Source organism: Procambarus clarkii, chromosome 29, assembly GCF_040958095.1.
Source record: "Procambarus clarkii isolate CNS0578487 chromosome 29, FALCON_Pclarkii_2.0, whole genome shotgun sequence".
NCBI classification, from domain to species: Eukaryota; Metazoa; Arthropoda; class Malacostraca; order Decapoda; family Cambaridae; genus Procambarus; species Procambarus clarkii.
In genome coordinates, this window is record NC_091178.1 from 8,520,219 (window position 1) to 8,547,634 (window position 27,416).

General features: G+C 42.1%; 2 protein-coding genes across 2 annotated transcripts; both read right to left on the bottom strand.

The window, feature by feature from the left end:
* Positions 1–3,137: 3,137 nt before the first annotated feature.
* On the bottom strand, positions 3,138–16,086 carry LOC138369579 (mucin-1-like). The gene is made up of 2 exons (XM_069333001.1): positions 15,963–16,086; positions 3,138–4,069 (listed from the first exon to the last, which is right to left on the bottom strand). Exons 1-2 carry the CDS (start codon positions 16,084–16,086, stop codon positions 3,138–3,140), a joined length of 1,056 nt encoding a protein of 351 aa, XP_069189102.1.
* A 5,427-nt stretch (positions 16,087–21,513) lies between these two features.
* On the bottom strand, positions 21,514–22,311 carry LOC123749848 (dynein heavy chain-like protein 2). Its single transcript, XM_045731971.2, has one exon. The coding sequence runs from the start codon at positions 22,309–22,311 to the stop codon at positions 21,514–21,516; it is 798 nt and encodes a 265-aa protein (XP_045587927.2).
* Positions 22,312–27,416: the final 5,105 nt, after the last annotated feature.

The following is a 27,416-nucleotide window of genomic DNA, read 5'->3' on the forward strand; positions in this document are numbered from 1 at the left end:
TACAAGCTCTGGAAATACAAGCTACAAGCTCTGGAAATACAAGCTACAAGCTCTGGAAATACAAGCTACAAGCTCTGGAAATACAAGCTACAAGTTTCGGGAATACAAGCTCTGGGAATGCCCACCACTGCACGTACAGGAAAATAGGTGTTGAAACGACGATGCCACCGGTCCTCAAATGCCTCTGAAGCTGCAGTGTTGAAGAGTTATGCTGGATTTAATCAATGATCTCTCTATTGTCTAGGAGCTACGCCGGATGGTCTCTATTGCCTAGGAGCTTCACATCGCACAAAACATGATCTCTCCTGATTTTCATTATAAACAAGACTGACACGAGCGCTGAAACAGCCTCTTCTAAATCAAAACAATATTGGAAGCTAATATACAACATTGGAAGCTAGAATACCATGTGGGAAGAAAGAATACACTACTGGACGTTAGGATACAATATGGGACGTTAGAATACGATATGGGAAGCTGGAGTGCAATATTAGAAGCTAAAATACAATATTGGAAATTAGAATACAATATTGGAAACTAGAATACAATATTGGAAACTAGGATACAATATTCCCTGACTCTGAAGAAGAACTATTCACGGCCGGACACCCAAGGTAGTTTTTTGTGCAATGGGTTTTTATTTTTGCGGGAAGTAGAGCAACGGAAGATAATTTTCTGGAAGTTTACCTGGGCAATATTTTGGCAAACTTCTTGAAAGTATTCTGTGCAAATATGCAGGCGATGAGTCACAATAACGTGGCTGAAGTATGTTGACCAGACCACACACTAGAAGTTGAAGGGACGACGACGTTTCAGTCCGTCCTGGACCATTCTCAAGTCGATTGTCTTGAGAATGGTCCAGGACGGACCGAAACGTCGTCGTCCCTTCAACTTCTAGTGTGTGGTCTGGTCAACTGTGCAAATATCATAACTTAGATGGAGAATAATAGTGCAAAAATATTACTGAAGACTCAAGAGTGCAGCCCCCAGTAAGCTGGGAAAGTATATAGATTGGGGTTTCCAGAAAAATTGTTACCAAGAGGCTTTTCAGCTCTTTTTTTTGGAGTAGTGTACTTTTTTATTTACATCTAGAAATATGTAAATTACAGTACTAGATCCTCTCATATCATAGGCGAAATTATTGCGTCGTCAAAGGCGTGTGTAATGAACCATAAACTAATGATTAATGATAAAAGATTAACCATCAACTATACTAAACACAAGAATACGTTGATAAGATTACGTGTTTTCGATGTAATATGAAACAAATATTTGTATAATTTTTCTGTGAAGTCGTAGACTGTATAAATTTGTGTGTGCAAATATGATTTTAATCTCTTACTATGTTATTTTGATTTGAAGCTTATATATAAACTTCAAACTATATATATATATATATATATATATATATATATATATATATATATATATATATATATATATATATATATATATATATATATATATATATATACTGTATATATATTAAGAGTATTTTATCAATACTATGCCCAAGATTACCATCAGAGCGCCGGTGGGATGATGGGGAATTAGCCTCGGCTACCATCATCTTTTGTCCGGTCGTGATGGTCGAGTGGTGAAGGTTCCTGTACACCAGTTGCAGAGTGCTCCTGGCAGTATGGGTTCGAGTCACTTCTGGGGTGTGAGTTTTCAGTTATATATTAAATAATATAAAGTAAATATATATGTGTACATACAAAAGAATGGGGGTGGTAGGAGAAGATAATATTAGTGTTCAGTGAGAAACCACAAGGTCTCCTCTGAATACTTTTTATTTTCTTCTCCGAGGCTATGGGTCCCCACATTGGCACCAGAGGTGGTACCCTCACAAACTTTAAAAAAAAAAAAAATATATATATATATATATATATATATATATATATATATATATATATATATATATATATATATATATATATATATATAATTAAAAAAAAGTTAATGAAGTTTGTGGGGAAGAGAAGGAACGACAGTAGTTTGGTGGTGAGTTTAGAGGTTTTACGGAGGATTGCTCGTTGCTGTGCAAAGTTACAGTGAAGCCACTGGTGAACGAATGCTGTCATTATTGACGCATGGGGCCACTGTACAGGGAGAGGAAACTTGCCTGAATGATATTCCTCGCTTGCCAACCTGCCTGGGCGTTCCATCAGTCAAAGAAACCAGAAGACCCAGTAGAAAAGTCAGTTCTCTGAAACCCTCAAGGAGATGACGTAAATTGTAGGTCTCATGCGGTACACGAACAAAAGGAAATTTATATTCGGTTTCAACATTTTCAGACCTGCCTCTTCTTGACGACTACTTAAGCACGTGCAGCTAGCCCTCAGAGGCGACTCTCACACGCGCTCTCAAACATACACGTACACGCGTATGTATATACTTAAACGTGTGTGTGTGCATACGTATATACATAGTTATAGAGACAGGCATACAAACACATCCTTCATTGTTATGTCCTAATGTAACTGAATTGTGTGTTCGCTTCGAAAATTAAATTTATTGTACACGGATATAGCTTCATTTTAGACCGCCAAATTTGCCCTAATAACACCCATTCATTTCCCGCGGCCAATATTACCATAACCTGTAATTATTTACCCCAGACATAACATTCTTACTTGACCCCCTCCTCCCTCCTCCCCCATCCCGTCCTCACTAGACGTGCCCCCGTTACACAAGGCCACCAATTTGCATTTAAATTATACTGGATTGTATATTTATATCTAATTACATTCTTTTCCTGCATATTAAATGCGGTGTTAATGGATTTTGTGTCTATTAAGGAAGATACAAGTGAGGCGAGGCTGTGTTGAGGGGTGCACAAGCATGGTTATGATCTCAGCACAATAACCTTTTAAAAGTTGATCAGAAGATGTTTTGCTTTCCTCTTCCACTGGGGAAATGTTCTTTAGTGGGGAGTAGAAGGGAGGGAGATGAATAGTTTTCCATAAATTTTAGCGTCAATTCTCACACCTTAGAAGTAATTATGAAAATGTAAAAGATCTTTTCTATTACATTGATATTTGTATTTATTTACTAATGGTAAATTATTATTGCGTATTGATTGTTTAATATTTATTGATAGTTGATCATTAGTTTGAAATAAACTTTCGTAAGGCTTATATTACAAAGACAGAATTTCGGGGCGGGAATGTTGAGATAGCCCACTCCTGGAGTAGGCAGGAGAGTGCGGCTCGTGGGAGATACAATGAGAGGGCAGAGTCCTGGGAGATACAAGGAGAGTGGGCAGAGTCCTGGGAGATACAAGGAGAGAGGGCAGAGTCCTGGGAGATACAAGGAGAGAGGGCAGAGTCCTGGGAGATACAAGGAGAGTGGGCAGAGTCCTGGGAGATACAAGGAGAGTGGGCAGAGTCCTGGGAGATACAAGGAGAGAGGGCAGAGTCCTGGGAGATACAAGGATAGTGGGCAGAGTCCTGGGAGATACAAGGATAGTGGGCAGAGTCCTGGGAGATACAAGGATAGTGGGCAGAGTCCTGGGAGATACAAGGATAGTGGGCAGAGTCCTGGGAGATACAAGGATAGTGGGCAGAGTCCTGGGAGATACAAGGATAGTGGGCAGAGTCCTGGGAGATACAAGGATAGTGGGCAGAGTCCTGGGAGATACACGGAGAGCGGGCAGAGTCCTGGGAGATACACGGAGAGCGGGCAGAGTCCTGGGAGATACAAGGATAGTGGGCAGAGTCCTGGGAGATACAAGGATAGTGGGCAGAGTCCTGGGAGATACAAGGAGAGCGGGCAGAGTCCTGGGAGATACAAGGAGAGTGGGCAGAGTCCTGGGAGATACAAGGAGAGTGGGCAGAATCCTGGGAGATACAAGGAGAGTGGGCAGAGTCCTGGGAGATACAAGGAGAGTGGGCAGAGTCCTGGGAGATACAAGGAGAGTGGGCAGAGTCCTGGGAGATACAAGGAGAGCGGGCAGAGTCCTGGGAGATACAAGGGGAGTGGGCAGAGTCCTGGGAGAGAGAGGATAGTGGAGAGAGTCCCTGGGAGAGGTAGGAGAGTGAGCCGACTCTTGGAATAGGTAAGAATCCTGAACATTAGAACGGGTTAAAAAGCACTAAAGTTCTAAATCGCCTCTAAACCAAATTTTCCTGATTTTATCTAAAAAAAAAAAACACTCACGGAATATTGTTCCTGTTTTAACAAAATGTGTTATAGTATTTTTCAAAGTATTAACAAATTCTGGAGAAGCAGATATGCGCAGTTTCTAATATTTTATATAAAGGTTTGCGCATGGCTTTTACTCCTAGTCCCCCCCCCCCCACCCCACCCCCCCTCCATCCGTAATGTCAAGCAAAATGAAAAAAAAAAAAAACAGATTTTTATTAACGTTGTTATGGCGTGTTTTGTTTATTTTGGCTAATGGCCTAATTTCATTACACGCTCAGCTCATTCATACTATATGCAATTTTGGGCCATTTCATTATTTCATGGACTCATAAAAAAGTTTGGGTATACTCTGGTAGTTGGCCGGCAGCCTAGTGAAAATTTAGGCCATGTTATAATTAGTTTAGACAAAGTTGTAGCTAGGCTTGTCCAGCGTGCTGTGCTTGGTGCTGTTCAGCCCCCCCCCCTCCCCCCACCACCACCACGCCTGTATAATTACCCCCCACATGTGTTGTTCTGCCTCCACACCTGTATAATAACCCCATATGTGCCATTCAGCCCTTGCATAATTACCCACCACATGTGCTTTTCAGCCCCCACACCTACGTAATAACCCCACATGTGCTGCAGTCTCCACACCTGCACAGTGCCCTTCACACTCGCCAGCAAATACACAATATTTATCGGTAAAAATTTAAACGTACATCTTCCCCAAAGTATATGTGTCAGTATGTATGAACTTAATATCAGAAGTGTTTGTACAGGTGCACGAGCCAGTTTGACTGTCGTATGAACACTTGAAGCTATGCACTGAGTCTGTCTCCATTATCTTCTAGGTGCATTCAATTTCGTTACTATTTTACAATGTCTCTGTGGCTCATTAGGGTACTTAGTGTCCCCCTCTTATTCTTGTACCACCCATTCCAAGTAGTCTATCGTTCTCTGCCCTGTCTATTGACGAGATGGTAGTCTTTAGTCTTTCCTTGTAGCTCATAACTCTCAGCTCTGGGATAAGTCATTAGTATAACTCGGGACTCGCTACAGCTTCGTTTTGTGTTGGACCTGGTCAGAACTCGACAATGGGGCTGCATAACCCAGAACTGATCTGATATATGTGACATAAAAAGTCCTGAACGACTTTTGTTCAGGTTTCTAAAGATAGTTCTCATGATGGCAAACTTTGCATGTGCAGTAGATAATATCCAGCGCATGTTGGGTCTGGAGACATTTAGTGTGATATGGACCCCAGGACCTTTTTTCTATTCGTTTCAAGGAGAATTTCCTCCTATCATTTGGTGCCTTGTGTCCAGCGTTAGGCATTTAGCATCATTATTTTCCACTTAAGTTAAACCAGTGTGTGAGTGTGTGTGTGTGTGTGTGTGTGTGTGTGTGTGTGTGTGTGTGTGTGTGTGTGTGTGTGTGTGTGTGTGTGTGTGTGTGTTCTCGTCTGACGGTACATATCCAGGAGAGTTTACAAAGCTGAGCATTAGCTCTTGGACTCCGTGTTTCCAACTCTCAGTTGTGTAATGTAATGACTCTGCCCTCCTCTGGTTGCTGGCAATATGGGTCAAAGGCGCCTTTCATCTCCCGCAAGGCGCAGTACACGATGTACACTAAACATTTCCCCTAGCATCCTTGTCCTGTTACATTACTCAATTTGCTTCTCAAATTAAACATTCACTGTCTGATTCAATATACTTCAAAATTTATGTGAAAACAGAATAACTTCGCAAAATATATAGTTCGCTCAACACTGAAATTACTGCTAATTGTGTTAGCAGCGCCTCTATCGGACGCCATGTGAAACGCTTGTTTTGCGCGCCAAATTCAATAAACTTGAAAACTGCCGTGAAAAATGTGTCATTCTCCGAAATATATAGTTCGTTCAACAATGAAATTTTTGAAAATTGTTTAAAAGGAATGTGAATTCCTGTCAGTCTCGTAAATGAATATATATATATGCAACTTTCAATTTAATTTGGCGTTTAAGGCTACATACTTGGTAAATATGATCAACCACCGCCCTCCTCCACTCTCAACCAGGCTCAGTTATTATTCTGGAATACGCCGAAAGGCATACCCGGCTTTAGTGTATTTACTCAGAGAGATATCACCAACTCAGTGTATATACACAGCGAGCTACACCCCTATTCACTGTACATACAATAAAAGATATACCCTATTCAGTGTGTAGACACCGAGAAGTATACCTTAGTGTACATTCACTGAGAGGTATACCGTACTCACTAAATGATACACAAGCTATCTCCCTGTATACAATGAGCAGTGTGTCAACAGCGCCAAACACCTCACCTGGGCTTGACTGTACACAAACCCGTATAACATGTAAAACTCTGAATTCATATTTGTGAAAATCTATTTTTTTTTGTATTGTATTAAAAGATCAAAATAACGTTTAGATCCTCGTTATAGGACGTCACCGACAGTAAGCAGGTTAATAACCTCGAACTTCATAGGATTTAGGCCCATCGCCTGATCAGCCTTAGCCTACTGCCTTGTAAGCCATAGGCTCACCGCCTGACAGACAAATATACACAAGTATAAGCCTATAAACAATATAAAAAATATTGTTCCAAATCTGAACTCAGTTTGGGATAATAATTTTATTAGAGATGTTCGCCAACCTGGCAATAGGCCTTAAACCTTGATTCTGGTAGTCAATGCCTTTGCTCAGGCAGCCTGCATGCAAGCTTTAAACCTTGACTCTGGCATAATAGAGCTTAAAACTTGACCCTGACAGTCAATATCTCTTAAACCGTGACCCTTTGCAGTAAAAAAAGTCTTAACCCGTGACCCTGGCTGTCAATTTGCCTTACTTTAACCTTGATCCTGACAGGCAATACCTTTACTCAGGCTGTTAAAAAACCTTAAACCTTAACTCTAGCATAAAAAATGTTAAACATTGACCCTGGCATTCAATAGGTCTTAAATCTTGATCCATGTAGCCAAAAAAAACTTTAACCTCGGCCCAGGCAGTCATTAGACCTTAAGCCTTGACCCCTGGCAGTCAATATCCATTAAACCTTGACCCTGATACTCAACAGGATCTAAATCCTAATTCTGGTAGTCAATTTCTCTTAAACTATGACCCTGACATTCAATAGGCCTTAACTCTTAACTAAACACTCTCTAAATAAGAGTTATATTGATCCTAACGTAAACAAAGTATAAATGTTGATCAAACGAGCAAATCAGTATCTTAGAAATATCATAACTGTTATATTGGAGAGAAATATATTAAACTGCAAGATGATTAAACTGCAAGATGAATTTAAATTAAGCAAATATATTTGTAATTTATTTGGGATGTAAATTTTGATTTTAATGAAAAGAACAAATCATACCAACTGGAGTAGGCTAAACTAGGGTAGGCCAATATCAACTGATGCTGGCAACTACTGTATGGAAAAATACAATACCACAAAGTTAACGTACCCCAATTTAGTAATTTTAATACAAATTTGAATAGGCTACTGCCGACTTGGGGAGGGAGGGGGGGGGGGGGTGAAACGACTACCAACTTAATCACACATACTTAAGTAGGCCACTGTCAACTGGCGTTTAGGTCAATTCCAAATGAGGTGGCCCTTACCCACAGAAGTTGTTTAATGCCAACCTGAATAGCCAACACCAACTGGAACTGGCCCCTACTTTACTGGGGTTGGCTTCTACCCACTGGGACTAGACAAGACTTTAAATAACGCAGTTTTCGGAATAAATAACAGAAATGTTTGCAAAGAAATTAAACCCAAACTCAGTAGTTCCTGGCAAAAGGCTTGAGAAAAATGGAGTTTGGGAGATGTTGGTATATGCAAATTGCCTCCAATCTGCATACGAGTTTGTGGAACACGAGGAATGGCTGTGTGAAGGAGCCGTATTGACTAGCAGAAACCCCCGAGATGTGTATGCTAAGTTGAGACGGGTGTTACCGACAACACGCGTGGGAAGATATCTTAACATTGAGAGGGCTGCGAGGAGGCTGAGGCGGTGTAGCCTATTTCACAAATTGGTAAACTTTGGTAGAAGAGGTTGGAACAGTGCCTATTTCATAAAATAGGCATTCAACAGGAAAAAGAGGTTGCAGCATATATATATATATATATATATATATATATATATATATATATATATATATATATATATATATATATATATATATATATATAAGTCGTACCTAGTAGCCAGAATGGACTTCTCGGCCTACTATGCAAGGTCCGATTTGCCTAATAAGCCGAGTGATTTTCTTTATTTTCAAGAAATTGTTTCCAATTAGTTTATTTGAATTATTATTATTATATTATATTATTAACAAAAATTATTTACTTGTGTTAGTTTAGGTTAGATTAAGATAGGTTAGGTTAGGTTAGGTAGGGTTGGTTAGGTTAGGTTAGGTTAAGATAGGTTAGGTTAGGTTAGGTAGGGTTGGTTAGGTAGGGTTGGTTAGGTTAGGTTAGGTTAGGTTAGGTTAGGTTAGGTAGGGTTGGTTAGGTTAGGTTAGGTTAAGATAGGTTAGGTTAGGTTAGGTAGGGTTGGTTAGGTTCGGTCATATATGCACACAACTATATTCTACCCACTTCAAGACTCCGCTCCACTATAGAAGCATCAAGAAATATGGGCCAATAAAAATGCGCCTTCTGCAGTTACCTACCTTTAATACCTGTTTGTATTTCATTGTTTCGTGTCCTGTCTTGTGTTAAAAGTTTATTTTCACCTCATCCAAAACTATTGTAACATGTCACTTCACCCAAATGTAGGTATAAAAGCTCGAAAGATGTTTAAGCTCTATTCAGTTAAAGTTGTGAGTGTGTGTGTAAACTAAAGTCTGAAAATGTAATAAGTTTTACGAAACGCGCTCAAGTGTCGCGTCAGACTAGAAATAAAAATGAATTTTGGAGAATTGATTTTTGAATTACCATTAACAGTGAAAAGAAACGTAAGAAAGATCGAGAAAATTCGTGTTAGAATTATTAATCTTACTTTTTCGGTCATAATAATATATATATATATATATATATATATATATATATATATATATATATATATATATATATATAAAACCCCCTGTATACATAGCCGCAATATATATATACGAAATATATATATATATATATTTTTTCTATTACATAGAAAAAAATTCCTATATATACATAACATGTACATACATTTAAGTAAAATACCTATATACTTAACAGCCCTATATATAAATATAATACCTATATACATAGCAGCTATACACACAAAATCCCTGTTTACCACACAACAAGCAACTCGTTGGTGGAATTAGCGGCTTTTTGTGTAAAAATAATCAGTTCATTTGCAAGCAAAAAAATTTTTCACACCTGAAATAATGAGCTAAATTTCTTAATTTGTTTCTTTCATGATAAAATATTAGCATTCTGAAATATTATTTTGAATATACATGTTTCTAACGGTCTCACTTTAGCGTAATAAAAATATTACAGAATTAGTCTATTCAGCTGCAACATTTCCTACCTTTATGAATAATTAAAAACACAAAAGTTATGATAGCTGAATTGATAAAATTCTCGCGCTAGGTTACAATCTATATCATCAAACTAGCGATAATTAGCTGATGTATATATGATTTATATTGTATTTTATTAAGAAAATATAAAAAAAATTGTGCCATTTTTGTATGCTTTAAGGAGCCAATTTACCCAAGCGATTATTTAGAAAACAATTATGTATGTTCTTTAATTTCTTTTCAGTTCCATTTAATGATTTGTATGTATGTTGAATCAATGGAAAACAGGAAAAAGAAATTGATTCAGGGGTTTTGTAGCACAGTGGGCTACGTTCTCGACTCATTATTAGGGGATCCCGGGTTTGATCCTCAGGTAGGACAGAAGTAACTGGGCACGTTTCCTTTCACCTAATGCACCTGTTCATTTAGCAGTAACTAGGTTTCTCGGGACTTAGGCAAGTGGTGTGGGCTGCATTCTGGGGGGGGGGGGGGCGGTCAGTAGTTCCATCTTGCAGAGACCTCGATAAAGTCTAATATATATATATATATATACATATATATATATATATATATATATATATATATATATATATATATATATATATATATATATATAAGAGCCGGTCGGCCGAGCGGACAGCACGCTGGACTTGTAATCCTGTGGTCCTGGGTTCGATCCCAGGCGCCGGCGAGAAACAATGGGCAGAGTTTCTTTCACCCTATGCCCCTGTTACCTAGCAGTAAATAGGTACCTGGGTGTTAGTCAGCTGTCACGGGCTGCTTCCTGGGGGTGGAGGCCTGGTCGAGGACCGGGCCGCGGGGACACTAAAGCCCCGAAATCATCTCAAGATATATATATATATATATATATATATATATATATATATATATATATATATATATATATATATATATATATATATATATATATATATATATATATATATATTATATATAATGCAATTTTTATATATAATTATAACCTCTCTAGAATTCAATAAATATTATTATTTGTAAACATTTTACTGATATTAATAGTTAATTGGATGTATATATTTGTGATGCATTTTTAAATAATAACATTTCATAGGTCGCTGCGCGACTCTGTGAAATCCAGCAGCATTTAAAGCAGTGACTCACTTATTCACCGTTATTACCAATAACTGTGAACATAAGTAGTTATTGCTACATGAACGTGTCAGGGGCAAATTGCTAATGTTTTCTGTTGAACATGAATAACTGAATGTAAGTGAACACACTGTACAAGCAATGAAGACGGTGTTGACACCGTGTTTCATGTAACTATACAAAGTTAATTTACTAAGTTGACCAGACACACACACTATTCCTCACAATAACGTGGCTGAAGTATGTTGACCAGACCACACACTAGAAATTGAAGGGACGACGACGTTTCGACTTGAGAATGGTCCAGGACGGACCGAAACGTCGTCGTCCCTTCAATTTCTAGTGTGTGGTCTGGTCAACATACTTCAGCCACGTTATTGTGACTCATCGCCTGCATAATTTACTAAGTAATTGTACCTTGTACCAAGTACTTGTACCAAGTACTTGTACCAAGTACTTGTACCAAGTACTTGTACCAAGTAATTCTTACCGCCAATCAACAAGTACCCAAGCAGCAATAAAATGTTATCAATCAACCCAATATTAATATATAACCCCGAATATAAGGCTTAATCACAAAGCCTAAGTGATTAATCTTTTTTTTTATCTTTATGTAAGAAAATCCAATATAAATCATATATACATAAGTTTTACAAGGCAATACTACATCAATCTGCTTTCTATCCCCTCTCCAACCTTCAATCCTATTCATTTCCGTATTTCCATCCCTTTCTTTAGCCTTATCTACCCTGAGGTCTATCCAATTTCGATTTCAAATAGTGTTCGTTCTTGTGAAGAGTTATAATGAGTGGTTGTGTGAATTATATTGTTCTGGTGAAGAGGTCAACTGAGCGGGAAGCGATATGCAGTTAATATACCGTTGTTTACCCTTGTTTACCCTTGCCATACCCTTGTTTAAAGGTATGTCCTGCTCTGACCTCCACCTATGCAGGGCCATATATATATATATATATATAATATATATATATATATATATATATATATATATATATATATATATATATATATATATATATAAATATATATATATATATATATATATATATATATATATATAAATATATATATATATATATATATATATATATAATATATATATATATATATATATATTATATATATATATATATATATATATATATATATATATATATATTACTTCGTATTTTTCACTAGCTACGACGAAAACTTTAGTCGAATAATGAAAATAAAAGAGTTTTAATATACATAAGAGAGAAATATGAACCGGGGGACTAACTCGGCTTCTCAGTGAATATACACTGAAGCCTTCGTTAGTCCTGGACATTGTCCAGGACTAGAGTATTCTTGCACGTTGATCAGTAGGCATTATTGTGGCCCTTATGACCCCTTAGAGAGGATGATATAGGCCTTAACCCCAACAATATACATAATTATATAATATTTATCGATGTATATACATTGAATATACTTATTGGAATGGCCGACCTTGTTATCCCTCTGTTGTTTAATAACATGTTTGTTTTGTGTTAATTTTAACACCTAAACCATCAGTTGTTATTGTTAGCCTATTGGATGGAACTAGATCTGTTTCTCATGTATATTTTATGCTCACGAGGCTAGTTATAGTTACCTGTATGACTGTTATATTTGGAGTCATCAAGGGCTATTGTCGTGTGACAATTAGCAGCAAGCAAATATTTGAGTGTGTGAGAGCAATTGTTATTTTTTATTTTTATTTTTATTTGTATTTTTTTAAGCGTTAAGGCGACTTGATCTTTTCCGTTATTGTTAGTGGCGAGCGTTGATGTTTGTGGCTGTTGAGGTGGTTGCTTGAAGGGTGTGGTTAGGGAAGAGCTTTTTCTCCTGCACCACGTGGTGTGTTTTGTCTTGGCTTCCACCTCCTAACGCAACGCTGTGTGTGTGTGTGTGTGTCTGTGTGTGTGTGTGTGTGTGTGTGTGTGTGTGTGTGTGTGTGTGTGTGTGTGTGTGTGTGTGTGTGTGTGTGTATGCGCTCACCTATTTGTGTCTGCAGGATCGAACATTGACTCTTGGATCCCGTCTTTGGTGTGTGTGTGTGTGTTGGGAGGGGGGCGGGCGGTAGGGGGAGTTCTCTTTTTGCGTAAGGGAAGGGAGGGGGGTGGGGGGGGGGAGAAGGGCTGTATATGTTGGGAAGAGATTTTTTTGGTGCGAGTGAGTTGGGGGTATTTGTGGAGAGGTGTTTGTGTGTATACTCTCCTATAGCTGTTTTCAGATAAATATACTTGAAGAGTCGAGTGTAATTCGAAGGTTCTAACTGCTTAACAAAGAAAGGCTTTAACTCGTTAGCGTTGATCCTAACGCATAACCTACTTACTAATTCCTTAACCTATTTCCTACCTACTTACTGATTCCTTAACCTATTTCCTACCTACTTAACGTACGTTTTAATACCTTTACATAGAGAGAGAGATCGCTCAACACTCTCAGATTTCTTTGAAGGAGAAACAAAACAAAACCCACGAGGAATAAAGCATTCATCGATCTGTGTCGAGAGAGGGAATTATGAGCTATATAAACCGGTAATAAAAACTAGGCTCGGACGTGCTTAAATCCTTATGAACGAGCAGCCGCGACCAACAGACGTGACCCCAGGAGAAAACATTGAGCCTGGCATCATTCCAGAGCGATTCTGGCCCCTCGGGGATTCCGAAACCTTCGATTATTGGAAGCCTACGAGGTGCCAAGGGACTCATAAATACCGTTCCTCCGCATCGCTTGGCACTATTCCTACCCACGAAGGTCTAGCTGAAAGAGGAGACAAAAATTCTGGAATTCTGGTTTCTGTCAATAGCAGCAAAGCGGGGGCCGCGGGGCCCTTACGCCTGGAATCCTGGAACAGTTTCCAGTGGTTGGATTATTCCTATTAGCTGAAGTGCCAGTCTCAGAGGATGAAATGGCTGTAATGAGTGCCATAACAGTTAGGGATGTGGGTCTACGGATTACCTGAGAGAGGAGGGACTTGGGTAGAAATTAAATGCAACAGATAACTGTCTATGGCTCTGTATGGCACAAGTCCGTGGGTATATCTGTTTTACTGTCTCCTTATCTTGCTTTCTCTCTGTCTCTCTCTTTGTCATACACAGATGAGTGGTTAATGTAGGTCATTTCAGGTCATATCACGTTGTTTGGCTTAAAGTTGGGCTGACAGCACCCTGTTCCTTCGTTGAGAGAGAGAGAGAGAGAGAGAGAGAGAGAGAGAGAGAGAGAGAGAGAGAGAGAGAGAGAGAGAGAGAAAGAGAGAGAGAGAGAGATGCAAACCCCCCAGCCCTTGAAGTTGCTACTAAAGCTTGGTAATGTTTCCTGCATTCTGTTTTCCCATTTTGAAGCCTTTTTGAGGTTATTGAAGCAATAAGTGGAGCTTGCTAATGCCTTATGAAACCAAGAATATTCTAGTCAAACGTGTTGCTGAATCCATGTGAAGCATTGTTAAGTCAGGGGAATGGTTTTTTTTAGCTTGCTGAAACTTGAATAAAATTTGAATATATTCCAATAAGCCCACTACAGCCTCATGAACCCTGTTGAATATTCCTGAAGCCAAATGAACTCTTTTTGGGTAAATCACGTTCAATCGGCACTATTGCGAAATTGATCCATGGTACAGTGAAATCTATCACAGTGATCCATGCTACAGTGATATCTCTGCCACAGTGATCCATGGTACAGTGAACTTTGCCACAGTAAAGCCTCTGTCTGTCCCTACAATGATCCATGCTACAGTGAACTCTGCCACAAAGATCCAAGATACAGTTAATGCTACCACAGTGATCCATGCTACAGTGAACGCTACCACAATGATCCAAGCTACAGTTAATGCTACCAAAGTAATCCATACAACAGTGAACGCTACCACAGTAATCTAAGCTACAGTGAACTCTGCCACTGTGAAGCTTCTGACCATTCAAGATGATGAGCCACTAAGATCTGCAAATGGGATGCAGGATTAGTGTGGTGTGTGCATTCCATTAGCTACTGGTTAATGGAGGTAATGACGGTGGATGGATGGATGGGTGAGCGGCTCGGGGCGCCCTCACGATAGGATATATTGACTTCCCACTTTGGTATTGTGCGTTTTTGTGTATGCTGACTTCCCACTTTGGTATTGTGCGTTTCTGTGTATGATGATTTCCCACTTTGGTATTGTGCGTTTCTGTGTAAGATGACTTCCCACTTTGGTATTGTGCGTTTCTGTGTAAGATGATTTCCCACTTTGGTATTGTGCGTTTCTGTGTAAGATGATTTCCCACTTTGGTATTGTGCGTTTCTAGCTGTGTATGCTGACTTCCCACTTTGGTATTGTGCGTTTCTGTGTAAGATGATTTCCCACTTTGGTATTGTGCGTTTCTGTGTAAGATGATTTCCCACTTTGGTATTGTGCGTTTCTAGCTGTGTATGCTGACTTCCCACTTTGGTATTGTGCGTTTCTGTGTAAGATGATTTCCCACTTTGGTATTGTGCGTTTCTGTGTATGCTGACCTCCCACTTTGGTTATAAACAGTGTATGCTAATCATGTGGCCCAACTGCTGAATGGCCATTAACGCGAGTCTTCTCTCGACCATACACGATCCACCAGATGGATCTCACACACAATCCACCAACACGGATCACGCACACAATCCCCAATCCGTGATTGTCTGTATATCTTGAAGTAAATTGGCTTCATCTCCCATTACCCAGGAGGTCGCGAGTCACATCATCCAATTACGCTCGTATTATTTCCAGTGTTTCATTTAAAATTCTTAATTGACTGATAACAATTACCTCAATTTGGGATTGTATATTCTGGGGTCTCAACTCAGTCGAATTTGTTGTGAGATTTATCTTAGTGTAAAAGTTTTGACCAATTTTCTTCTCGGTATATATAAGTATAATTTTCAGTCTGTATTGAAGCAGTTGTGTATAAAGCAATGCTCGAGTATATTATACAATTCTTGAGTGTATTATACAACTCTCTAGTGTATTACACAACACACGTGTGTCAACACAACACAATTCCAGAGTGTTGCGAATATTTTCCATTTTCTGGTTAACATTTTAACCTTGCATAGTTCCCGAGTTTTAACAGTTTAATAACATTTCTTAAATCTCTAAATTATTAATTAAAGTGCCACAAAGGACATTTGTATAAGCTTTTGCACTTACTCTTGTCTATAAAATTGAAAGTCTGTCCAAGGTTGAAAGCCAGGTGATTGGGACTAGCCAACTTTTCACTATAACACATGGGTGGTAGGGGACTGTCATAGGCAAGTCGGAGTATAGGCCCCATTGCCCCTCCTTTAAAAAGGATCAGCTCTTATTGCGATTTCTAAAGACTCCAATGAAGTGTGAAATGAGTTTTTTGTTATCCAGAGAATTTTTCAAAAGTTTTTCAGCTGTGCATAATATCCCCCTCAAAGAGAAAGTAACCATAACTTTTTTACTGCGTTGTTACATCGCTTTTGTATTTGCATGTTATGAGAGAGAGAGAGAGAGAGAGAGAGAGAGAGAGAGAGAGAGGGAGAGAGAGAGAGAGAGAGAGAGAGAGAGAGAGAGAGAGAGAGAGAGAGAGAGAGAGAGAGAAGGAGAGAGAGAGAGAGAGAGAGAGAGAGAGAGAGAGAGAGAGAGAGAGAGAGGTAGAGAGAGAGAGAGAGAGAGAGAGAGAGAGAGAGAGAGAGAGAGAGAGAGAGAGAGAGGTAGAGAGAGAGAGAAGGAGAGAGAGAGAGAGAGAGAAGGAGAGAGAGAGAGAGAGAGAGGTAGAGAGAGAGAGAAGGAGAGAGAGAGAGAGAGAGAGAGAGAGAGAGAGAGAGAGAGAGAGAGAGAGAGAGAGAGGTAGAGAGAGAGAGAAGAAGAGAGAGAGAGAGAGAGAGAGAGAGAGAGAGAGAGAGAGAGAGAGAGAGAGAGGGAGAGAGAGAGAGAGTGAGAGAGAGAGAGAGAGAGAGAGAGAAGGAGAGAGAGAGAGAGGAGAGAGAGGAGGAGAGAGAGAGAGAGAGAGAGAGAGAGAGAGAGAGAGAGAGAGGAGGAGAGAGAGAGAGAGAGAGAGAGAGAGAGAGAGAGAGAGAGAGAGAGAGAGAGAGAGAGAGTGAGAGAGAGAGAGAGAGGTAGTGACGGTTCCCCCTCTCCTTATCTCGTATCTAATAAAACAAAAATAAAAAAGCATCTCCCGTTCAAACAACATTTTTTATTTTTTTGTACAAATTAAGACTAAATTAACATACTTTTTGGCGAAGCTGACGACCAAAATTACGGTAAAAATTACGAAGCATAAATATGTAATTAAGTTTTTAACTCGTCTCATATTGCCTTCACCGCCAGCTTGAGGAATTTAATTAATTTCAGGCCATTTTACAGTAAAGTATTACTTCCGTAAGTAGAAGGTGGGCGCCGGAGATTATCCTGATTAAAGAGATGACAATGATTGCATTAAAAGTTTCCGAATTGTTAACTTTTTGTCATTGCCATATAGGTTTTGTGAGAGGGGGGAGGGGGTGGGGGGGGGGAAGAGTGGAGGTGAATGAAGAATTGATGAGAGAGAGAGAGAGAGAGAGAGAGAGAGAGAGAGAGAGAGAGAGAGAGAGAGAGAGAGAGGGGGGGGGGGGGAAAGGGGAGATAGATGGGGATTCAATTTGTGGGTTGAATTATCAACCTATTGCTCCCCCACAGGCTCTTATGGATGCCTTCGTTTCAACATCTATAATATTCATTTTGTGTAGTTTCAGTTTTGCCTGACAAGTATAATTCGATCGCTTATATGTCAGGTCTACTGTAGAGAGCTGGTCTACATTGAGACCAAGTCCAGTGTGGCCATAGAGACCAGGTGTAGTGTGGCCATAGAGACCAGGTCCAGTGTGGCCATAGAGACCAGGTGTAGTGTGACCATAGAGACCAGGTCCAGTGTGGCCAGAGACTAGGTCCAGTGTGGCCAGAGACTAGGTCCAGTGTGGCTATAGAGACCAGGTCCAGTGTGGCCAGAGACCAGGTCCAGTGTGGCCAGAGACCAGGTCCAGTGTGGCTATAGAGACCAGGTCCAGTGTGGCTATAGAGACCAGGTCTAGTGTGGCCAGAGACCAGGTCCAGTGTGGCCATAGAGACCAGGTCCAGTGTGGCCATAGAGACCAGGTCTAGTGTGGCCAGAGACCAGCTCCACTGTGGCCAGAGACCAGGTCCACTGTGGCCATAGAGACCAGGTCTAGTGTGGCCATAGAGACCAGGTCCAGTGTGCCCATAGAAACCAGGTCCAGTGTGGTCATAGAAACCAGGTCCAGTGTGGTCATAGAGACCAAGTCCAGTGTGGCCATAGAGACCAGCTCCACTGTGGCCATAGAGACCAGGTCCAGTGTGGCCATATAGACCAGGTCTAGTGTGGCCATAGAGACCAGGTCTAGTGTGGCCATAGAGACCAGGTCCAGTGTGCCCATAGAAACCAGGTCCAGTGTGGTCATAGAGACCAAGTCCAGTGTGGCCATAGAGACCAGGCCCAGTGTGGCCATAGAGACCAGGTCCAGTGTGGCCAGAGACCAGGTCCAGTGTGGCCATAGAGACCAGGTCCAGTGTGGCCAGAGACCAGGCCCAGTGTGCCCATAGAGACCAGGTCCAGTGTGGCCATAGAGACCAGGTCCAGTGTGGCCATAGAGACCAGGTCCAGTGTGCCCATAGAGACCAGGTCCAGTGTGCCCATAGAGACCAGGTCCAGTGTGCCCATAGAGACCAGGTCCAGTGTGCCCATAGAGACCAGGCCCAGTGTGGCCATAGAGACCAGGTCCAGTGTGGCCATAGAGACCAGGCCCAGTGTGGCCATAGAGACCAGGCCCAGTGTGCCCATAGAGACCAGGCCCAGTGTGCCCATAGAGACCAGGTCCAGTGTGGCCATAGAGACCAGGTCCAGTGTGGCCATAGTGACCAGGCCCAGTGTGGCCATAGAGACCAGGCCCAGTGTGCCCATAGAGACCAGGTCCAGTGTGGCCATAGAGACCAGGTCCAGTGTGGCCAGAGACCAGGTGTATAGAGACCAGACCCGATAAGGTTTCTAGTCCCAACAAAGCGTCTCCTTCAGGCAGAGGGAAGAACATATCCCATTATTCTTCCCCTGCTCGTAGGAGACGCGTAGTGATTTTCAACATGACCTGCAATGTGGCGAATCTTGGACCCCAAATTGCACTAATAACTCAAGAAAGTGGATGTAGTGTTGCAAAAAAATGAGGCTGCATTTATATGTTGCAATCAGTAGTGGTATTGTGTTCTGAGGAGCTGTAGTGGGAAGCGCCAGGTGCGATTTTGCTTCTGTTGATTCTCTCTAGAATTAGAGTTTTACTAGAAACACTAAAGTTATTGTTGTTATTGGCACTAACGGCAGTACTGGCGCCCGGCGCAGCAGTACCAGCAGGAAGAACTAACAGATGCAGCAATTACACCACTACCACCACCACCTCTGCCACCACCACCACCTCTGGCACCACCACCACCTCTGGCACCACCACCACCACCTCTAGCACCACCACCACCACCACCTCTGGTACCACCACCACCACCACCACCTCTAGCACCACCACCACCACCACCAGTACAACAAGCCACCACCACCACCACCAGTACAACAAGCCACCACCACCACCACCAACAAGCCACCACCACCACCACCACCACCAGTACAACAAGCCACCACCACCACCACCACCACCACCAGTACAACAAGCCACCACCGCGGGCTCCGTCCAGAGCCTAACAATACTGAGTGTTGCGAGACAAGAACAGTGACCCTCCACAGGCATGACAATATTACCTCCGTAACAAATAACCTGTTCAGAAACTTGTGAACAAATCATCGCACTTTAACGAGAGTTCAATCCTCCGAGGAACTTGGAATAGCCTCTATAGTTCAGCTCGTCGCCGGCAAAGGATTCTCATCCGTATAATTTTTCATTTTGAAAATAAATGTCAGAAACTTGTATAGCGTCATTAACTGTAAATCGACGATTATTAAGGATAATTCCGTAAGAAAATGCACCTCATTTATCAGAAAACTCCATCGCTACAAGGCAGTTCACCAAGGGGATTGGAACACCCCCCCCCCCCCTCCGTTTATCGGCCTCAATGCTGCAGGTGGTGAATAAAAAAAAATTACCAATAGATTCACTGATTAATTCCAAACACGAACCTAATTAATGATTTTCATTCGACTTGCACAGAAACAAATTTTCAGAATGTTCGGTGCATTCATCCTCTGGGTTATATCGACGGTGTGAGGCCCATTTTGTAAGGGTAGGGATGAATAACTGATGAATGTATGATGAATTGGCCTGCAGTCGAATGTAGGAAATAGGAGCTGGAAATTCTGTGAATGGTTCTCTAATGACGCGAGATAGAATGTGATTCTCTATTATACTAACGAAGTTGATATTATTAAAGATACACTCGCCTGCCTGTGCTGACAGGGAATGTGCTTCATCTCTTGGGTCCTGCCTCTTGACCTTCTATCGACTGGCATGCGGGTTCTTGAGTACTTTGAGATCTATTATATCCACTATTGAAACTGTGTATACAATCTGCTCAACCAGTTTACCTGTGTACCTAGTTTACTGATATATATGGCTGAGCTCTATTTAAATATCCCTGTTGCTAATTAGCGTATCAGCCACACAGATAATTTTGTCTTTTGGGAGATAATTCACGTAAATCAGGAACATACGAGGCATTGCGGCCATCCCCTGTGGAGCTCTATTGCTAACCTCTCGCTACTCAGATGTCTCTCGCCTCACTGTCACGGTCTTCTATTGCTTAGGTACTCCTTTATCCAATAGAGCACCTTCACTGTCACTCCTGCCTGCTTCTCCACTAGCATCCTGCTGGTTACTGAGTCGACGGCTTTTCTGAAAGTCCAAAAATTATCGAATCTCGCCCACCCTTCTCTGCCTGGTCTGATCTCTGTCATCCTATGATTGAACTTCGGCTAGTTTGTGGCGGTGGGATTTGCTGTCCCTGATCCCTTAAGATGTTGTCTTATTAAACCCCTATCTCTTTATGTTCCATTGTCCTCTGACGGGGAGCCGGGCTGTGGTGGGTATGTGGGCCTGCGGGCCGCTCCAAGCAACAGCCTGGTGGACCAAACTCTCACAAGTCAAGCCTGGCCTCGGGCCGGGCTTGGGGAGTAGAAGAACTCCCAGAACTCCATCAAGCAGGTATCAAGCAGGGCACTTAATTCATCCCCTTGCAAGATAGGAAAGATTTTGGTTCCAGAGCGACGTTATATACAGTTACAACAAATGCTTCCTTGCCGATCTCGAACCAATTGATGATGTGACGACTTATACTGAATTTTGTAACTAGTTCACCAAAATTGTAACTTGCTTAGCTAAATGAATTGTGGGGTTCAGTCCCTGAGCCCATTATGTGCCTCTGTAACCCTTTCCACTACCCCATACAAGATGGGTATGGGGTGCATAATATATGTAATAAATAAACTACCCTAAAACTGCTTTCTTGTATCTTTTCTAATTACCTCACGATCCTTCAGTGGTTTTACATCATTCATCTCTGTAGAGGAACGTCCTCTTTTAGTGTGAAAATCTTACTGGAAATGCCTGTTGAGTTCTTCACACATTTCCTTATCGTTCTCAGTAAATTAAACCTCTCTCATCTTCAGTTTCTTCGCCTGTCTTGTTATCAGCCTCCTTATAGGGACTTTGAAGTCATTTGAGTTGTCTTTCCTTGATCTGAAATGTTATTTTCTCAAGTGACCGGTTTTCTGTTGCACTCTTAAGTACTCGTTTCTGACCCTCTGGTACCCTATCTCCGCTTTGGTTGTTCTTGTATTCTTGCGGTCTGCCATGCTTTCTTGCGTATTCTTGCGGTCTGCCATGCTTTCTTGCGTATTCTTGCGGTCTGCCATGCTTTCTTGCGTATTCTTGCGGTCTGCCATGCTTTCTTGCGTATTCTTGCGGTCTGCCATGCTTTCTTGCGTATTCTTGCGGTCTGCCATGCTTTCTTGCGTATTCTTGCGGTCTGCCATGCTTTCTTGCGTATTCTTGCGGTCTGCCATGCTTTCTTGCGTATTCTTGCGGTCTGCCATGCTTTCTTGCGTATTCTTGCGGTCTGCCATGCTTTCTTGCGTATTCTTGCGGTCTGCCATGCTTTCTTGCATATTCTTGCGGTCTGCCATGCTTTCTTGCGTATTCTTGCGGTCTGTCATGCTTTCTTGCGTATTCTTGCGGTCTGCCATGCTTTCTTGCGTATTCTTGCGGTCTGTCATGCTTTCTTGCGTATTCTTGCGGTCTGCCATGCTTTCTTGCATATTCTTGCGGTCTGCCATGCTTTCTTGCGTATTCTTGCGGTCTGTCATGCTTTCTTGCGTATTCTTGTGGTCTGCCATGCTTTCTTGCATATTCTTGCGGTCTGCCATGCTTTCTTGCGTATTCTTGCGGTCTGTCATGCTTTCTTGCATATTCTTGCGGTCTGCCATGCTTTCTTGCGTATTCTTGCGGTCTGTCATGCTTTCTTGCGTATTCTTGCGGTCTGCCATGCTTTCTTGCGTATTCTTGCGGTCTGCTATGCTTCCTTCCATATTCTTGCGGTCTGCCATACTTTCTTGCGTATTCTTGCGGTCTGCCATACTTGCATATTCTTGTGGTCTGCCATACTTGCATATTCTTGCAGTCTGCCATACTTGCATATTCTTGTGGTCTGCCATACTCGCGTATTCTTGCGGTCTGCCATACTTTCTTGCGTATTCTTGCGGTCTGCCATACTTTCTTGCGTATTCTTGCGGTCTGCCATACTTTCTTGCGTATTCTTGCGGTCTGCCATACTCGCGTATTCTTGCGGTCTGCCATACTTTCTTGCGTATTCTTGTGGTCTGCCATACTCGCGTATTCTTGCGGTCTGCCATACTTTCTTGCGTATTCTTGCGGTCTGCCATACTTTCTTGCGTATTCTTGTGGTCTGCCATACTTGCGTATTCTTGCGGTCTGCCATACTTTCTTGCGTATTCTTGTGGTCTGCCATGCTTTCTTGCGTATTCTTGTGGTTTGCCATACTTTCTTGCGTATTCTTGTGGTCTGCCATGCTTTCTTGCATATTCTTGTGGTCTGCCATGCTTTCTTGCGTATTCTTGTGGTCTGCCATGCTTTCTTGCATATTCTTGTGGTCTGCCATGCTTTCTTGCATATTCTTGCGGTCTGCCATGCTTCCTTGCATATTCTTGCGGTCTGCCATACTCGCATATTCTTGCGGTCTGCCATGCTCGCATATTCTTGTGGTCTGCCATACTTTCTTGCATATTCTTGTGGTCTGCCATACTTTCTTGCATATTCTTGTGGTCTGCCATACTTTCTTGCATATTTAACGTTAAATCTGAAGCTTTTTCTTTAATTAACTTTCTGTTTCCCAACGATAACAACTCACCCTCGTGCAAGGAAGACAAGACACCTTGTAAACAAATCATAATTAAACTCATTTTAGTTAAGCTGTTAAAAAGCAAATTGAAACTTGTGTTAAATGTTAATGTGAGGATTTTCCGTCAATTTTCCCCACTGCTCCTCGCACGGGGTGGGCGGGGACACACGACACGCAGGAATATCCCTGCCAAAAAAAGAGATATCATCCTGAACGTCCAATAGCCTTCCCGGCCTGGTGCCTTCTTTTGATAATTACTTACTTACTGAACGTCCAACACAGGCAGCAGTCTGAACAGGGAGAGAGAGACAGAGACACAGAGACAGAGACAGAGACAGAGACACAGAGACAGAGACACAGAGATAGAGACACAGAGATAGAGACACAGAGATAGAGACAGAGAGACAGAGACAGACAGAGAAAGAGAGAGAAAGAGAGAGAAAGAGAGAGAGAGGAGAGAGAGAGAGAGAGAGAGAGAGAGAGAGAGAGAGAGAGAGAGAGAGAGAGAGAGAGAGAGAGAGAGAGAGACAGCGAGAGAGAGAGAGACAGACAGACAGACAGAGAGAGACAGAGAGAGAGAGAGAGACAGACAGACAGAGAGAGACAGCGAGAGAGAGAGAGACAGACAGACAGACAGAGAGAGACAGAGAGAGAGAGACAGACAGACAGACAGAGAGAGAGAGAGAGAGAGAGAGAGAGAGAGAGAGAGAGAGAGAGAGAGAGAGAGAGGCTTAAACAACCCTCTCATCAAGTAGGAATGTGACAAGTCTTGCCTCTCCTCCCCCCCCCCACTTTGACATAGCAGCATGTCGCCGATCCCTTTGGAAGATATCATGCCATCATTGCCCCTCTGTGTCGTCGCTGCCGTGTTCAGGGAGCTTCCTCCTGCTCTTTACTCTAATCAAAATTTCATGAATGTTCTTCGCGGCGGATGCTCGCATCCTCCTTGTGGATCTTTTTTTTTTTTTGTTCCTTTAAATTGCAAAGGTGAAGTTGGTGGAAAGGTCATGCTTTATCGAGCCACCTAGACATGCCTCACTGTTTACGTGTAAACTCGTATAGAGTTTATTTAGGTTAAAGATTAAGATTATTTAGGTTATTTAGGTTAGAGGATGAGGGTTGAGATCTATTACGTCGGATTTAAAATAGTTTTTTTATGGTAATCTATATCTCATGATACCGTTCGTCTGGGGTTGGTGGTGGGGGGGGGGGGTTGGTTGACATCAAATTTCCACCGTTCATGGGTGATATCTTGTCATATACTGGCGCGTGACATCAAGGTAACCTCGCTGGTGGCGACTTCGTGTCAAGTCAAGTAAAACTTCCGCTGTTTGCAGCTTAGGATAACGCAGGAAAAGACAAGAAATGTAAACTCAAGCCGAGGCAGATTACGTGACGTCTCAGAGTTTAAGGTATACCAGTAAACCAGCTTAGGTGTTTCTTTGTATGTAAGCTCTAACCAGACGAGGTGGAGCCAGGTCAGAGGGTCCATCACCTCCGTCCCTCCTTCCAAGTGCCCAACCACTTGGACTGGACGGTACAGCGACGGTCTCGCTTCATGCAGGTCGGTGTTCAATCTACCGATCATCCGAGTGGTTGGACACCATTCCTTCCCTCCGTCCCATCCCAAATCCTGACCCCCCGCCCTTCCAAGTGCTATATAGTCTTAATGGCTTGGTGCTTCCCCCCCCCCCCCCTTGATAATTCCCTCTCCCTCCCCACCTTCCCTCCCTCCTTTCTCCTCTCCCTCCTTCGTTTCTTCTCTCCCTACCCTCCCTCCCTCCCTTAGTAAAAAGAATCTAAGGGGAGGTTGAGGGAGGGTTCCCTTGACAACGGGCTCGGGGTCCCCTCCCCTTCCCCTCACTCTCGGCGCCTCTCTGCCTGGCTGGGGGCCTCTCCCTCTCTTGTTTACCTCTTCCTTCTTTCTTTCATATATCGCTCTCACATTCCTTCACCCCCTGTCTCTCGCTCTAATATATTGATGGATGATATCTACCGCTCGGTTATAGTTTATTGTGCACCCCATACTCATTCTGTGAGTGGTAGTTTATTGTGCACCCCATACTCATTCTGTGAGTGGTAGTTTATTGTGCACCCCATACTCATTCTGTGAGCGGTAGTTTATTGTGCACCTCATACTCATTCTGTGAGTGGTAGTTTATTGTGCACCCCATACTCATTCTGTGAGCGGTAGTTTATTGTGCACCCTATACTCATCCTGTGAGTGGTAGTTTATTGTGCACCCCATACTCATTCTGTGAGCGGTAGTTTATTGTGCACCTCATACTCATTCTGTGAGTGGTAGTTTATTGTGCACCCCATACTCATCCTGTGAGCGGTAGTTTATTGTGCACCCTATACTCATCCTGTGAGTGGTAGTTTATTGTGCACCCATACTCATCCTGTGAGCGGTAGTTTATTGTGCACCCTATACTCATTCTGTGAGTGGTAGTTTATTGTGCACCCATACTCATCCTGTGAGCGGTAGTTTATTGTGCACCCCATACTCATCCTGTGAGCGGTAGTTTATTGTGCACCCTATACTCATTATGTGAGTGGTAGTTTATTGTGCACCCATACTCATTCTGTGAGCGGTAGTTTATTGTGCACCCCATACCCATCCTGTGAGTGGTAGTTTATTGTGCACCCTATACTCATTATGTGAGTGGTAGTTTATTGTGCATCCCATACCCATCCTGTGAGTGGTAGTTTATTGTGCACCCCATACCCATCCTGTGAGTGGTAGTTTATTGTGCACCCTATACTCATCCTGTGAGTGGTAGTTTATTGTGCACCCATACTCATCCTGTGAGCGGTAGTTTATTGTGCACTCCATACTCATTATGTGAGTGGTAGTTTATTGTGCATCCCATACCCATCCTGTGAGTGGTAGTTTATTGTGCACCCCATACCCATCCTGTGAGTGGTAGTTTATTGTGCACCCTATACTCATTATGTGAGTGGTAGTTTATTGTGCATCCCATACCCATCCTGTGAGTGGTAGTTTATTGTGCACCCCATACCCATCCTGTGAGTGGTAGTTTATTGTGCACCCCATACCCATCCTGTGAGCGGTAGCGGAAAAAAAAGAGATTACAGAGGGCACAAATGGTCTTATCAGACCTCAGCGGACATCTTTACATTAACAGTTACATCTATCCTTCACATCTTTATAATCTATAATAACAGCATTCTTAAGTTGTCAGTTTTTCGCTGTCTCTTCTTTATATTGAGGTTATCTTGAGATGATTTCGGGGCTTTAGTGTCCCCGCGGCCCGGTCCTCGACCAGGCCTCCACCCCCAGGAAGCAGCCAGTGACAGCTGACTAACTCCCAGGTACCTATTTACTGCTAGGTAACAGGGGCATTCAGGGTGAAAGAAACTTTGCCCATTTGTTTCTGCCTCGTGCGGGAATCGAACCCGCGCCACAGAATTACGAGTCCTGCGCGCTATCCACCAGGCTACGAGGCCCCAATATTTATATTCTCTAGTTTCCCCTCTCCACTTAATACGTTTCCCATTTTCCTCTCTTTTTCTCCCCTTTTGGTCGCTTAAAATTAACCTGTGCCCTGTACCTCATCCCATCTTCTATGCGTCAAACACTCATACCAATTCACTGTCATTTCCTCCCTCACTCCAAATATTCTCTTTCCGTTTTCTGTTTTCTTACCTCTGTTGATTTTACTTTTTTTTTCGTTGTAAGGATTCCTTTTTCCTGACACACATTTAACGAAACCTGTCCATCTTTCCTTAATTATTATAAACTTTGCTTACGTCGATTATAAACAGTTGACGCGCTTCGGAACCTCACAACTCTTGGTTATTGTTATATACAACTCACTAGGGCTTCGGAACTCACAAACTGTTTAATACATGTAAACAAAGATTGAAGAAAGATATATAGGTTTCGTAAGTGGATTCGGACTTCTACGTCCGAAGAAGTCCCTCCCAGCGTGCTTTGGTTGTAACTAACACTGTGATTTAAAGTCTGGGATGCTCACAAACGCAGGTTCGAATCCTCGTCACGGCCCTTGTGGATTTGTTTGTTGATTAAAGTAGATCAATATTCTTGTGGGACCTCCGCAAAGATGGGGATTCTTCCCTTCAGCTTCAGCCGGTGTTGAAGCCTTGTGAAGCTTGAGTGATCTATTGGTCTGTTGTGAGTGTTTAAGTCCATGTTTTATTTCCTGAGGAGTGACATGTATATTGGGTACAGGTGTGTCAGATGTTGGG